At 45.5% G+C, this 15,364-nt stretch overlaps 1 protein-coding gene across 1 annotated transcript in view; it reads left to right on the top strand.

The window, feature by feature from the left end:
* The window catches only part of TRMT61A (tRNA methyltransferase 61A), a 65,736-nt gene extending 50,804 nt beyond the window's left edge, over positions 1-14,932 (top strand). Inside the window, exons 4-6 of the mRNA XM_083737648.1 lie at positions 5,130-7,387; positions 7,740-8,463; positions 10,039-14,932. Coding sequence (XP_083593774.1) covers positions 5,130-5,458 — 329 coding nt within the window. The 3' untranslated portion in view covers positions 5,459-7,387; positions 7,740-8,463; positions 10,039-14,932. The remainder of the gene's footprint in view (positions 1-5,129; positions 7,388-7,739; positions 8,464-10,038) is intronic.
* The last annotated feature ends 432 nt before the right edge of the window (positions 14,933-15,364 follow it).

Raw genomic sequence — 15,364 nt, 5'->3', positions numbered from 1 at the left:
AGGTTACAGGGAACCAGACAGAGGGCCTTCTCAGTAGTGGCACCCGCCCTGTGGAACACCCTCCCTTCAGATGTGAAGGAAATAAGCAGCTATCTTCTTTTTTAAAGACATCTGAAGGCAGCCCTGTTTAGGGAAGTTTTTAATATTTAATGCTGTATTGTTTTTAACACTTGATTGGAAGCCGCCCAGAGTGCCTGGGGAAACTCAGCCAGATGGGTGGGGTATAAATAATAAAATATTATTATTATTATTATTAACCTAGGCTTAAGGTGCCATTTGGCAGGTAGCTTATACAGTGGTACCTCGGGTTACAGACGCTTCAGGTTACGTGATTTCGGGTTGTGCACCGCGACGAACCCAGAAGTACCGGAACGGGTTTTGGCGCTCATGCATGCACAGAAGCACTAAATCACGCTTTGCGTATTGCGATCTGCACATGCGCAGACGCGGCACTGTGGGTTGCGAACGTGCCTCCCGCACAGATCAGGTTTGCAACCCAAGGTTCCACTGTATATCTAAGTTTCAAACATTGGCTCCCAGATAAAAATGTAACCTGCCAAGATTTGGGTGTTTCTCTCACTCAGGAGTTACGGTGAAATTTGTGGTGGGCAGCAGATTGTGTGTGTGTGTGTTGTAGGCTTTCTGTGGTTGCCTTCTGGTGACCTCCGATTGCCCTCTAGTTTGGAGATCGTAAGAAGCAAGCATCCTGCCCATTTGACCTGGTTCCTCTCTTGTGGTCAACCTTTTGACCTCTTCCCTCAAGCGATTTGTGGCGCAGACACCCCACTGCAGATGGGCAAACAAGCATCTGCTCTGCTAGAGGATTTGAATTTTAGAAGATGGGACAGAAGCTGCAAAAAAAAGTCCTGCTTGTGGGTACCGCAGTCTTGGGGAATTAATAAAAACTGAACTTTGGGTTGAAGACTCAGCTCTAAGCAAAAACCCATGGAAGGAAGTGGATGACATCTAGCTAGAACCACGCTCAGTTGTGTGGATGTCCTTATTTCAATTTTACAGCCTGCTTCGGCAAATGCTCATAAGGTCTTTGTAGTAGTACTTAGACCAGGGATTGCCAACCTTTTGTGGGTCAGGGAAGAGACAATGGAGTGCACATCTGGGCATGAAGGCAAACTGCTGCATTTGCAGCACCAAAGTGACCGAAGTTGAGGCTGGTGGATTTCCACTTCATTGGATGAAGTGGGATCTCGTCCACGGAAGGTTATGCCACCATAAATCTATCGCGTCTTGCGGCACCTCTAAAGACTGGTCTTTTATCTCCACAAGGCACAACGTCATCTGCCAACAACCCCTTTGCTTCCTTCTCCCACTTCGGTCTCTCCTCAAAAGCCACTTCTTCCACAATTATATTTTATGTACAGTGGTACCTCGGATTAAGAACTTAATTCGTTCTGGAGGTCCGTTCTTAACCTGAAACTATTCTTAAGCCGAGGTACCACTTTAGCTAATGGGGCTTCCCACTGCCGCCATGCCACTGCCACACAATTTTTGTTCTCATTCTGAAGCAAAGTTCTTAACCCGAGATACTATTTCTGGGTTAATGGGGTCTGTAACCTGAAGCATCTGTAACCCAAGGTAAAGGGACCCCTGACCATTAGGCCCAGTCATGCTTCGTACAGCTTCCGGGTCATGTGGCCAGCATGACTAAGCCGCTTCTGTCGAACCAGAGCAACGCACGGAAACGCCATTTACCTTCCCGCCGGAGCGGTACCTATTTATCTACTTGCACTTTGACATGCTTTCGAACTGCTAGGTTGGCAGGAGCAGGGACCGAGCAACGGGAGCTCACCCCGTCGTGGGGATTCGAACTGCCGACCTTCTGATCAGCAAGCCCTAGGCTCTGTGGTTTAACCCACAGCGCCACTCGCGTCCCTAGGTACCAAGGTACCACTGTATTAAATTTACATCCTGCCCTTCTTACCGGAGAAGCTGAGGGCAACTGACACAAAAAAGTTGCAGTGACACAATTAAGAATATATATTGTTTAACAAAAACTACTTTAAACATTTAAAAGCACCTAAAAGCAACCACGTTCCTCTCACCGCTAAGAAGTTCATGGTTGCCATGGCCAGTATCTTTGAGCCAACAAACGGCTGGGTGAGCAGGAATGCTTTTAAATGAGGGAGGCAGAGACGTCTCACCAGGGAGGACATTCCACAAGCAGGGATTATTTTTCCACCTACTGTAAAATCCCAGGCTTTTTAAATACCTTCACCCTGCCCCAGCCTAATGTATAGTGACAGCCGTTTGTTTAGAATTGTGTTTTTTTTAATATTGAATTTTAAGTTGCTGTGACCTGACCTGAAACCTTCTGGCAAATGGGCAAGTAAGAAATCAAAATAATGATGATGATGATGATGATGATGATGATGATAATAATAATAATAATAATAATAATAATAATAATAATGTTAATGTAAGACTTTTTATCGCCTGTAATGGTGTGCAGGACATCTTTTAGAGCAGGAGCAATGATGTCATCTGGCAGAATGGTGGGGGGTAAAGGAGGTGATAAGGAGGCTTTCAAGTTTTACTATTGTTTGTGATAGGTTAGCTGCTAGGGAGGCAGAGAGAAAGAAAAAGAAAGTAATTCAGGGTTCGTTGGCACTTTTTTCTTTGTCCTTGATTCACCTTAGCAGTTTAAAAGGTGACATTTCTTTGCAGGAGTGTTTGCATTTCTAATTAAACACCAAGTTTAAATTTCAGCTGACTGGAGGTATTTTGTAAAAGCTCAATGTGGGGGGTGGGGGGTTGATTTGTTTTTTAAAAAACAAGCTGGGATTTATTCTGTAAACAGGGAGGATGTATTCAGCTAAGTGTTACTCAAAGTAGATCCATTGAAATGAATGGACGTGGCTATGTTAGGTCCATTAATTCCAGTGGGTTTACTCTGAGTGAAACAGCTGAATAACCCATATACAGTGGTACCTCGGGTTAAGTACTTAATTCGTTCCAGAGGTCCGTTCTTAACCTGAAACTGTTCTTAACCTGAAGCACAACTTTAGCTAATGGGGCCTCCTGCTGCTGCCGCGCTGCCGGAGCCTGATTTCTGTTCTCATCCTGAAGCAAAGTTCTTGACCTGAAGCACTATTTCTGGGTTAGCGGAGTCTGTAACCTGAAGCATATGTAACCTGAAGCGTATGTAACCCGAGGTACCACTGTATCTTGTTAGCTGATCCTTTTAAAAAAAGAGTATCATATTGTTAGTGGGAATAGAAGGATATGGGCAGCTGGCTGGATTTTCTTAAGAGGTGTGCTTTTGGAACCCCTCACGAAGAACTCTTGCACTTCAAAGTTTACAATTTTGCTGCTGATTGCCTATTGATGTTTTTGCATAGGGCTTAAAGCACCATTCCTTCTTAAACAGGTAGATAAGTAGTCATAATAGGAAGAGAAATGATAAAATATTCAGTTTAAGCCTAGCCATGTAAGGTCTGTGGATCCACAGTCCTTATGTGGTCCAATGCTGGCATTCATATGAATGCATATATATATATATATATATATATATATATATATATATATATATATATATTAACAGAAGCAATTCTATCTCTCTAAACCATGTGGATTGTCTGCTCCTTGTAGCCCCAGAAATTATATTTGTGTGTTTCCTGTGCAAGTGTGCTTCCTTCTGCTGGGATGGTGGGCTGCTGTTTGAGTCTGATTAACTTCTGTTTTCAAGCGCTGGATATCTGGGCCACAAGGAAGGGCTACATGTAGCTCAGCAACAGAACATCTGCTTTCCTTGCAGAAGGTCCTGGGTTCAGTCCCTGGCATCTCCAGGTAGGGCTGGGAGAGGCCTCAAATTTTGGAAAGCTGCTGCCAGACATTAAGGTGGGCACGTATTCAGCTAAATCAGGGTTTCAGCTAAACTTGGGTCCCCAGCTGGTTTTGGACTACAACTCCCATCATCCCTGACCACTGGTCCTGCTAGCTAGGGATGATGGGAGTTGTAGTCTAGCAACAGTTGCAGACCCAGGTTTGAGACAACCTGAGCTTGATGCATCTAGGTTGGGCTCTGTATAAAAGACTGCTGTGTTCTTCAGTGTGCTGGCAAGCAGAAAAGGCAACTCGTGAGATATCCCTGAGATATATCCCCAAGGCGTAGTGAAGTAGCCAGCATTGTGTAAGTCTGGAAGAGGTTGTGCAATGCCTTCCTTCCTGCAAAGGGAGGCAAAGAAACAGGATTACCGGTTACATTTGCATACGTCTACTGTTTATAATGTTGGGTGGTGTCCAACTAGACAGTTCCACTAGTCTGTCCAAGGACCTTTCATGCTGTGCAACCCCTAAAGATGTTCTTCCCACAACAAAGACGAAGGCAGGGAAGTTCCATTGCACAGTTGAAAGTCCTTGGTGCTGGTGGAACTGTTTAATTGGATGCCACCCTTTTGGGGGGGAGTGCGAGTCGAGGAGATGCCAGGGGAGATTAGCTGCGTGCCTTTGCTGCCTGCCTGTCCCAATCACAAACCTTAAAATCTTTCCTCCGTCCCGAGACAACTTGTACAGCAGCGGAGGAAAAGAGAGACCGTCACTGTTTACACAACTCTGACATTAACGAAGCGCATTGTGCGAAAGTCAGTATCTCTTTACCGAGGTGCTATAGCATCTGTGTGAAGGGTCTAGGAAGTGACATGCTAACAACCCAGGGACCAGGCACAAGGATAAGGCACAGACTGTTCGTGTTGCCTGTCTGCATGCACGCCGATGAAATACAGAAAAGGTGCAGAAATACTCTCTGTGCTGAAAGTCCTGCCCTTTCTAAACCCTTTACAGAATTTTGCTTGCACTGAATTGCAGGAGGCAGATCCTCATCCCTGCACTCACCCACCTCTCTCTAAATCTCCAGTGTGTAGGAGTCAGCAGCCTTCCCCCACTTTGTATAAAACCAGGAAATCGAAAAACTGTGCCTGTCATAGAATTTACATCAGGGGGGCTGCCCCAGCGACTTCAGCAAAGCTGCTATGGAAATAAGTGATTCACAGAATCTGAGCTCGGGTAGCACTGCTAGGGAACGGGGTTTGGAGGAGATTAGCCAGGCTGCCGCTTCTCATTCATTCATTCATTCATTCATTCATCCTCTTTTCCCCCTCCCTCTTTTTCTGTAGGTGGACGCATCTGTTCCTTTTCCCCTTGCATCGAACAAGTGCAAAGGACCTGCCTGGCCCTGGAGGAACACGGCTTTGCCGAATGTAACACTCTGGAGATCCTGCTGAGAGTGTACAACGTTCGGACAATCAGCTTGCCAGTCCCTGACCTTGGAAAAGGAATCGGGGGTAACGCCAGAGCGGAGTCTGACCAAGGCAGCCCATCCGATCAGGGTGCCTCCTCTGCTGGTCTCCAGCAGGGAAACACACAGTTTAAAAGCGGTGTGCCGCCAAGGGAGATGGTGGGTCACACTGGGTATTTGACCTTCGCTACCAAAAGCCTATTTTAGTTACTCGCGAAGCTAGCAGCCTCCTTGCTGCCCTCCCTCCCTCCTTCCCTCCCTCCCAATCAAGCATCCTGAGCTTTTTTTGCTCGTCGGGCAATTCCATATATAGTCAGACTGAGTAAGATTATGCTTTTGTTTAAATAGCACGCAGAAGCGCTAACCAGATCAGCCTTGCAGTACACTGTCCTTCTGGAACAGTGCTTGGCTGCCTGTCAGGTAGGAAGATGGATTAGCAGTTAATAGCTGTGGGATGGACTTTGCAAAGCAAAAGCCACTTACTGAGGTTGTTTGGGGCAGGGAGGCGGGGGGGGGGTGTCAACAAGGTTTCCTTTATATTTCTGGAACCCCTGCATTGATTCTTCTCTCTAAGAGGGTGTGCAATGGGGAGAATTTTTGCTTTTGGTTTTGTATTTGCTGTTGGGAATCTATTTAATATTTGGATTTTAAAAAAATAAAAAAGATTTTTGCCGTAGGCCCAGAATTGGCTAACAGCCCCTGCAAAGAGAGTCTAAAAAGGCAGGCGGGTGTGTGGATCCATATATTCGCATACATGCATACATAGGTGAAGCACCCTGGAAAGAGCATCAAACCCAATTTATTGTGGTTGCATGATGTGAGTGAGTCTCCCTTGTTACAAACATTCAAAGCACAGGGCTAGCTTTTGAGGGGAGAAAGTTAGGCTGCAAGTCTTCACCCTGACATCTAATGCTGAATGGAGCTGGAGGTTTCCTATAGGAAGTATCATTTAGTCTCATCCCTGCTTGCATCCTGAAATAATTCTGTTCAGGGACAGCTCTTCTACCTCTTCTGTGTGAGCAAAATCCTCAGCACAATCGCACATTCACTTGGTCCTGAATAAATGGCTAGATTTGCATCCTGCTTCCTCGCTGCCAAACAACAAGCAGCAAAAAACCCTCCTTTATTCAGTCAGTCCTGTATTGTAAGACAGTACTTGTATTTACAGATGTCCATTGCTGTAAACAGAACAAACCCTTCCCTGGTGTTCTTAACCAGCGTATAAGCACGTCACAATCTTATCTTCCTAGGACCTGGGTGAAATGCGAGCCACGAGGCAAATCTTTTTATCCATTCCATGCGCCGGCTGATTAATAGATATGCCTGAAAGTGCGAATCCGGTTTTGCCCTTTTCTTGACCAAAAATAAACATGGCTGAGCTTTCGATGGGTTACAGCCCCGGTGCTAATCTGTAGCAGTTTAACAAAAGTTCCGCCAACCACGGCGAGCAAAGATAGAACAGCTGAGCAGATTAAAAACCAGGAAAGCAAATCATTTGAGCTCGAAGCTGTTACGTAAGTGTTCCAGGGCTGCAGCTTTCCGCCTCCTCCTCCTCCTCCTCCTCTTTGGAAGGATGTTAAAAGTCTTCTGTTATGCAGTGCTCGAAAGTACTTTTGAGGGAAAGCAGGATAGAAGGTTCTACTGCTGCTGCATCATTAATGGGGTAGCTACAACCGCCTGCCTGCAAGCAAAGAGAGAACAGCAGGCATATGTAAACATCAGATCAACTGGGGAAGAGGAGGGGGAGCTGCTTAAACCTACAAAAGTAGAGGAAACAGAACCAAGTGAATGCCTCTGTCCTGAAGGTGCTTGCACTCAAATCGACACTGTATGTCCTTGGTACAATATGCTTCTAGTGCAAAGCCGGGAAAGGGGGAGGGGACTTTTTCCAGACTCTCATTTGAGCAACCTTATAGGGGGTCACATGCAGGTGATGGGCGTGGCCACAGGCAAAATGGGCGGAGCAACGGATGTAAATTCTCCCTTTGTGCAGTAGGTTAGATGGGATGTTTTCCGAGGTTGATGAGCCGACGGCTGGGCGATATCTCGTTTTCAACATCGCAATATATCACCAGCTAAACATCCTGATACACTGATTTATCACAACATCTGATATAAGGATAGAGCTACATAGGGGCGACGCGGGTGGCACTGTGGGTTAAACCACAGAGCCTAGGACTTGCCGATCAGAAGATCAGCGGTTCAAATCCCCGCAACGGGGTGAGCTCCCGTTGCTTGGTCCCTGCTCCTGCCAACCTAGCAGTTCGAAAGCACGTCAAAGTAGATAAATAGGTACCGCTCCGGCGGGAAGGTAAATGGCGTTTCCGTGCGCTGCTCTGGTTTGCCAGAAGCGGCTTAGTCATGCTGGCCACATGAACCGGAAGCTGTACGCCGGCTCCCTCAGCCAATAAAGCGAGATGAGCGCCACAACCCCAGAATCGGCCACGACTGGACCTAATGGTCAGGGGTCCCTTTACCTTTTACATAGGGGCACTGGCTGGATTCACGGTTTTCCCCGCATTGTGATTTTTGCATAGCACACACACACACACACCCTGCATCATGATTCACAATATTTTTGCCAGATCAAAAAATATGAAACCAATAACAATAGGGGCTTCAAACCATTTTTGGATGCTATTTTGATATATTGCCCAGACCTAGGCGAGGCTCGTCTACCCCTCACTTCCTTCTACAGCACACACAGAAAACTCCTCCTTGACCATTGGACCCACTATTGGTCTTGTCTGCTCAAGTTGCTGGAGCCTGTTTTCACATGCAAGGGAAGTCCCTAACTCACCGAGGGGTTGAGAACCATTGGCCGCCCTCACCTGGTTTAGCTGGCTAGTTGAAACTGTTTGCCAGGGTGTAGCTGCTGTCGCATGCTGACAGCTTCTAGGAGCCACAGGTGAGGAAGAGGCTTGAATGATGTCTTGAATGCCTCCTTCTGGCAACTCCTGCAGCCAAGCTGGTGCCAAACGCCTTGCTCTGCTTTCCTTTGGACCACATCTGCCAGCCAGGCCAAATGCAGGGGGGGGGTGTCTCATCATCTGGGGTGTCTCGTCATCTGGACAGCCCAGGACCTCCAGACACACTGCCTAGGCTTGTGCCCTGGGGAAATCCCTTGGGTGCTGTTAACACAATAGTTTGACTCCACCCCCAAGAGGCACACACCATTGTCTCTCAATACTCATGGATGCCAACAAGAGTAGGCTAAATTCTTTTTTTTTTTCCAAATACATTTTTATTAAGGTTATACACATAACAAACATACAACCAAATACAAAAGAAAAAATTGTAACAAAAAAGAGAGTCAAGATATACAAGCCAACTTTTTCCTCTCTCTAACTATACAAAGATAGATTAATCTGGCTATTTCACAAAACAGTAAAAGATAATAAAAAAAAACACACCCACAGAAACCGCCTCCTGGACTTCCTTCCATCCTTTTGGTAGGTATCGAATATCTGCTTCCAATTACGTATTTGATTTTTAATCTATAGGCCTAAATTCACACGTTGGTAGTATTTGTTCTGACCCCGCCCATCACATTAAGCATTTATTCCAATATAGTTCCAGTATTTACTCCAATTTTTCAGAGATTTCTGTTCATCGTGGTCTCTTAATTTACCTGTTAATTTATCAAGCTCAGCATATTTTATCATTTTAATTTGCCAATCATTTATATTGGGGATAATTTCCACTTTCCAATATTGTGCCAATAAAATTCTCGCTGCTGTGGTGGCATAGAGGAATATCGTTCTATCTTCTTTCTTAATATCTTTACCCGTCATTCCCAGCAAAAAGGCTTCGGGTCTTTTGGGAAAGGTGTATTTAAATATTCTTTTAAGCTCATTGTAAACCGATTCCCAAAAGCCTTTCACCTTTTTGCATGTCCACCATAGATGATATAGGTCACCCTCCACCTCCCCACCTTTCCAGCATTTCTTATCTTTTAGTCTATACATTTTGGCCAACTTCACAGGGGTGTGGTACCACCTATATAGCATCTTCCAAACATTTTCTCTCAGAGACATACATGCTGTAAACTTTATGTTACAATTCCACACTTCCAGCCACCTTTCAAAATCGATGTTATAACCAAAGTCAATTGCCCATTTAATCATTGCCTCCTTCACCTCCTCGTCCTTTGTATACCACTCTAAAAGTATGTCATAGATTCTAGATAGGGTTTTGTTTTTACCTTCTATTACTTCTACATTGAATTTTGATTTTTTGTCATCAAAACCCAACTTCTTCTTGTCCTCTTTTAGCAAATCATTCACCTGGTGGTATTGCAACCACCCAGTGAATAGATTTTTTATCTCTTCATAAGGTCTAAGTCTTGGCCCTTGGTCTGTTTTTCTTAACATTTCTTCATAGGTGGCGTTTTTTTCCTCCATGTTTGTTTTCTTCACCGTTAAAGCCTCAATTGGTGAGATCCACCATGGGGTCTTTCTTTCAAGGAGATTTTTATTCCTTTCCTATGATTGGTATAAAGGTCCTCTAAAAATATGATTTAGAAAGCTCTTGTGGACCTTCACTTTCCCATACCAAAGGTACGAATGCCATCCGTACCAATTATTAAAGCCTTCGAAATCCAGTAGATCTCTATTCTCTAGTTTTATCCAATCTTTTAACCAAAGTATGCAGGCCGCTTCATAGTATAGACTTACATCCGGGAGAGAAAAGCCCCCTCTTTCTTTTTTATCTATCAAAATTTTCATTTTTATCCGTGGCCTTTTCCCCTGCCAGATATACTTTGCCAAGACTCTCTGCCAGAGTAGGCTAAATTCTACACAGAGTCGGACCCTGCTCTCAACCCTCCATCCGGGCAAGCAAGAGAGATTATGTGAGTACAAGGACTCAAAACACAAAAACGCTCAAGGAAGGTGCAGATCAGGGCTGGGGAGGGGATGTGGCCATTGGGGAATCCCAAGGGCTGAACAGAGAAACCCAAAGGCTGCATCAGGCTCCCAGGCAAACTGAAATGAAATGTTGCAATCAGCAGTGCGGATGTGATTTAATTTGGGCTTATTTCATGTGGCGTTGGCCCGTTCATTCAGACGTAAGTGGCCTTCAGTGGTGCTTGTCCTGAGAAAATGTTTGCAGCCTTAGCCAGCCTCATGAAGCCTCCCCCCTGTTGCTCCAGCGTTCGCTGCATTGCAGCGAGTTGGAAAGTGCTGTAACAGAGGGCTGTATTTTCTTCCAATTTTGCCGCAGGACAGGACATCAAACATACAATGCTATAAAAATGCCAAGCACTTTTCTTCTCTGGTATTAAAAAGGAAGAGGAAGCAATAAAGGGACAGAGCAGGGATAGGTTTCTAAAAGTTAGAAACCCTAAATGCACAGCACTTTTTGCAGCTGGGTGGGTTAAGTTGCCTGTGCATAGCTTGTGGCAGCCTTTGGCAACCTGGCGCCCCCAGACGTTTTGGATTACAGCTGCCCCTGTTGGAAATTGTGGTCCAAAGTATCTGTGGGCACCGGGTTGGTGAAGAGAGGCTTATAGTGTCAATGCCTCTTAGGTTGTCCCTTGCTCCCGGTTAAAATGCTGCAGTCAAACTAAGGATTCACATCTCTGCCGTTATTCATTGCTGGTGCCCCATTCCTGGATTTCACAGGAGAGCGATGGAGGGTACAGCCTGTTCTCTTTGGTAGCTGCCTTCTTCCTTGACTCGCTCGCCTAGGCAGGTGTGGGAGGGATGTCATTCCCTGCAGACAACTCTCCGCGTGCCTGATTGAATTGCAAAGTGTCCTCCAGCATCCCTGGCGGAAAGGGAGAGCGCTGCTCCAAAGCCGCCGCTGGCAGTCTTGATGAAGACAATCTCTGCAGCTTGAGTCAAGCAAGACATGCAGACAGAGAGATGGGAGATAGAGAGGGCTGCATGCATAAATTTTAAGCGCCCTGTGGATCAGACCAAAGGCTTCACTAGTCCAGCACCCTCTTCCCACAGATGCCTGTGGGAAGCCCACAAACAGAGCCTGAAGTACAACACTCCATGTGTGAATCTCCATGTTAGGAGATTCAGGACCAATAAAAATCATTACTTTTTCAGCCAGTGCATAGCTAAAAGATATGAAACTCGCTCCCATAGGTGGCAGTAATGGAACTGAGTTGGATGGTTTTAAAAGGGGATTGGACAACTGCATGGGGGAGAGGGCTATCGATGAATAGCCATAGTTTAGAGGTACCTAAGGAAGTCAGACTATCCTCCACCAGGGCCAGGGCCTTCTCAGTGATGGCTCCAACCTGGTGGAATGCTCTGTCCCATGAGACTAGGGCCCTTCAAGATTTAACCTCCTTCCGTCGGGCCTGTAAGACAGAGCTATTCCACCTGGCCTTTAATTTGAATTCAGCCTGATCTTTTATTTCCCTTCTCTTCCCTCCCCCTCCCCTTTTATGAAGATTACCCGCTCTGAGACCCCACAGCTAATTCTCCCCTGGCCTCCTCGCTGGCCCAAGTAGAACTAATTCAGCCAGCTAGCCCTGGGGATTATCTAATGCTTATTAGATGGATTTCCCCTAAATTGATTTCTCAACTTTGAATTTTATTGTTATTCATGTTTTTATACTGTATTGTATGCTGCTTTTATAATTGTTTTAAATTTGTTGTTAGCCGCCCTGAGCCCGGTTTTTGAACCGGGAAGGGCGGGGTATAAATAAAAATTTATTATTATTATTTATTATCGATGGCTGCTAGCCACGATGACTGTTCTCTGCCTCCACAGTTGGAGGCAGTGATGATTCTGGGTACCACTTGCTGGAAACCACACAAGTGGGGCATCCTCTTGCCCTCAAGTCCTGTTTGCAGGTTTCCCACAGGTATCAGTTTTGACCACTGTGAGAACAGGAGGCTGGACTAGATGGGCCACTGGCCTGATCCAGAGGCTCTTGCGCTCTTAAGATACATGCTTTTCATTCGTTCAAGCCCAGCACATGTTTTCTACACCAAGGCATTCTGAGGTGTCCTTTAGATCTTCAGAGCTGGCAGATATGCCCGGCTCTTCTGACGTGATTTGGGGACGTGGAGCAGCACACCCACCTCTGCAGCTGCTCCAACAGCCTGGCTTCGAAGATGTCAATGTGTGGGAAGCACTGACCTCACTCTCGTTTCTGTAGTTCTTTTGCATGCACAAAGGTCTTACATTTCTTACCTTATAAGAACATGCGGTTTTAAGAACTGGCTTGCTGGATCTCTGACCGAGGGACCATCAGGTTCTACATTTGGGTTCCAGGTTCCAGCCTGGTGCTCCTTATCTCCATAGAGAGCCCTCTTCACTCTGCAAAATAAAGTTCAGGAAAAGCTATCCTATGGTCTATTAACGAGGCTGGTTAATAATGTAAGAATCTGCACACATTGACATAGCATTGCTTTTGAGGAAGGGCCCACACAGCTCTGTCTCTTGACTGCTGGAAAAGCCACACAAAGATTTCAGCACATACTTACATACTTTCAAGCCTATCTTTACAGTCTTAAGGACCAGAAACTTGTGTTTCTAAAACGGGGGCGGGGGAGAGAGAACCCTTTAACGGCACTACAGAAGTCTCATGTATTTCTAGAACACAGATATGATTTAAAAGCTCTTCAGAGAATAAGTCTATGGACTGTGGCTCATATACAATTGCAGGCGGTGTCTATCACATCAGTATATTCTAAAATATCTCAACAATGGTGCACAGAAAAATGTATTCTGAAATACCTAGCTGTGCCGACTCAAATTCCCACTGCACCACACTGTGTGTCTTCATTTCCGTGTTGTGAAGCACATAGGATTGCTTGGTTGTTATTGTACAGTCTATTGGTCAGGGGCCATAGGACTTACTTTTTGTAACGTTGCTGAAACATTTTCACACCTGTTACAGAAATGCATGCAGTTTATTTGGTACCTTGACTCCATCTATCCTTTTGCATCTATTCATTGGTCATGGACTATATTATTTAGGTTTCATTTCATTGCCTAAACCGTGAGGTTCCCATCTTAGTGGAGGACCACCACACGGTGGTAGAAAACATGCTTTGCTTGCAGAAAGTCTCAGGTTCCGTGCTTGTCATCTCCGGTTAAAAGAAATTGAGGTAGCAAGTGGTGGGAAAAGGCCTTTGTCTGCCTGAGATTTTGAAGATCTGTTGCCTTTCGGAATATACAATAACAGACTTGATGGACAGATAGCCTGACTGGGTAAGGCAGCTTCCTGCAATTATAGCTAAAAGCCATGACTAGCATTGTCCTTTATTCATTTATCTTCCTATTTTTTTAAAAAAGCCATCAGCTAGCGACCGGCACTGTAGAGAGCCATATCTAAACTTCTGCTGTGGCATCAGTTTCAGATGATGTGAGTCCTGATGCATCTGACCACATGCTCGGTGGGTCTGCCCTGGACCCAGTTGCTGGCATTTATCCGTCTTGGGAGACAACGGAGGAGTGCTCCTTTGGGGGTGAAGTCAAACTGTGGGATGGTTGCAGGGCTTGCCATGACCGCAGAGACCGATATGGGAGAGACATGTTTTGTTGCAGCTGGGGCAGATGAAGGCATCCGGTTGAGCTGCTGCAGATGCACCAGGACGTTTCTTCTCTCTGTGCTCCTCCCAGCAGTCATTCCTCCTCAGGTCACTGCTGGAGATACATGGCCTGTCTCCAGGCACTGCGGTTGTCTGCAAAGGATTCCCACATGACAGGGTTGATGTTGCCAGACTTCATGTCATGTTTGGAGACATCTCTAGGGCAGAGATGGTCTGCCAGTGGGCCTCGTGCCAGCTCCCCATAGGACATGTCCTCGGGGAGCCTGCCATCTTCCTTTCTGTAGACATAACCAAGCCAGTGTAGATGTTTCTGAGATAGGAGTGCAAACATGCTGGGAACATAATGAATCAAGCCATTGGTCCATCATCCACAATATTGTCTACACTGACTGGCAGTAGCTCTCCAGAGTTTTAGGCAGGGGAGGAGGAGCTGGGGGTTGAACATGAGACATTATGCATCCAAAGCACACACTGAGCTACAACACTTCTGCAGCTTTCGATGCCACTGGCCATGGCAATCTGGAGCAATTCTGTGATAGGAGTATTGGAAACACTATGATAATTCTGATCATATCTACATTGGGTGAGTGTTCATCAGCCCCTTGATGTCTACACTATGGTGTACTATAGGGTACCATTTTATCTCCAGTACTTTTTATCTTCTTATCTGGGGGTGGGATGCCATCAACATGACACCAATGTTTATGGATACATAAATTGTTCAGACTCTGGTGGGAGTCCCACCCATGGGAAAATGTGGCACGATCTAAAGTGATCAAATGAAACTTTTATTACAGGGGTGGCCAACTCCCAAGAGACTACGATCTACTCATAGAGTTAAAAACTGGCAGTGATCTATCCCCTTTTTTGGGGGGTTGGGTCAAAGTTGCTGAGTTTTTTCAGGGGGGAGGTAAAATTTTGAGCTTTTTCTAGGGGAGCCACAGTTGTTCAGCTTCTTTGGAGGGAGCCAATGATCTACCAGTGATCTACTGTGGACATCCAGTGATCACGATCTACCTGTTGGACATGCCTGTATTGCACAGCATGACAAAAAACTGTAATTTTATTAGGACAGGGTATTTGTTGTTTACTGTTGCAACAATTATGTTCTCAAAACATATCATCTGTACCATCAAAAATAAAAACATTATGCTGGTGACACTCGGCTCTTCCTCTCTGTTTCTTATGAATCAGGATCAATTTGGGACTTCACATGCCCAAACTGGAGAGGCAGGTGAGTGGAAAGACATGCCTTCCCAGCACAGATTCCCTCCCCATTTTCATTTTAAAGCAATGCTTCCACTTATAAATTTATTCCATATATATATATTGATTGTTTTTCAGGCCTGCCATGGCTTACCTAGGACGAAAAGAGTAGTCTTTTAATTTTGCAAGCTGATGAACAGCAAAGAGCTGGCAACCTGTGATTAATCACCTCTAGGACCTGGATGTGAAGCAATTTGTCGTATGCTGTGAATGATTTATACAAGGAGACAAGCAATTCCTCCCAGCTGCAGAGGAAGACTGGCACTGCCAAATTAGAAAGAGCTTCACAGGTACGAGACATAAACGCCTGTGGATGTTACAGAGT

Source organism: Podarcis gaigeae (genome assembly GCF_964106915.1).
Source record: "Podarcis gaigeae genome assembly, chromosome: 1".
NCBI lineage: Eukaryota > Metazoa > Chordata > Lepidosauria > Squamata > Lacertidae > Podarcis > Podarcis gaigeae.
Note: the sequence above shows the minus strand (reverse complement) of the source record. Positions and strands in the feature narration are given on the sequence as shown.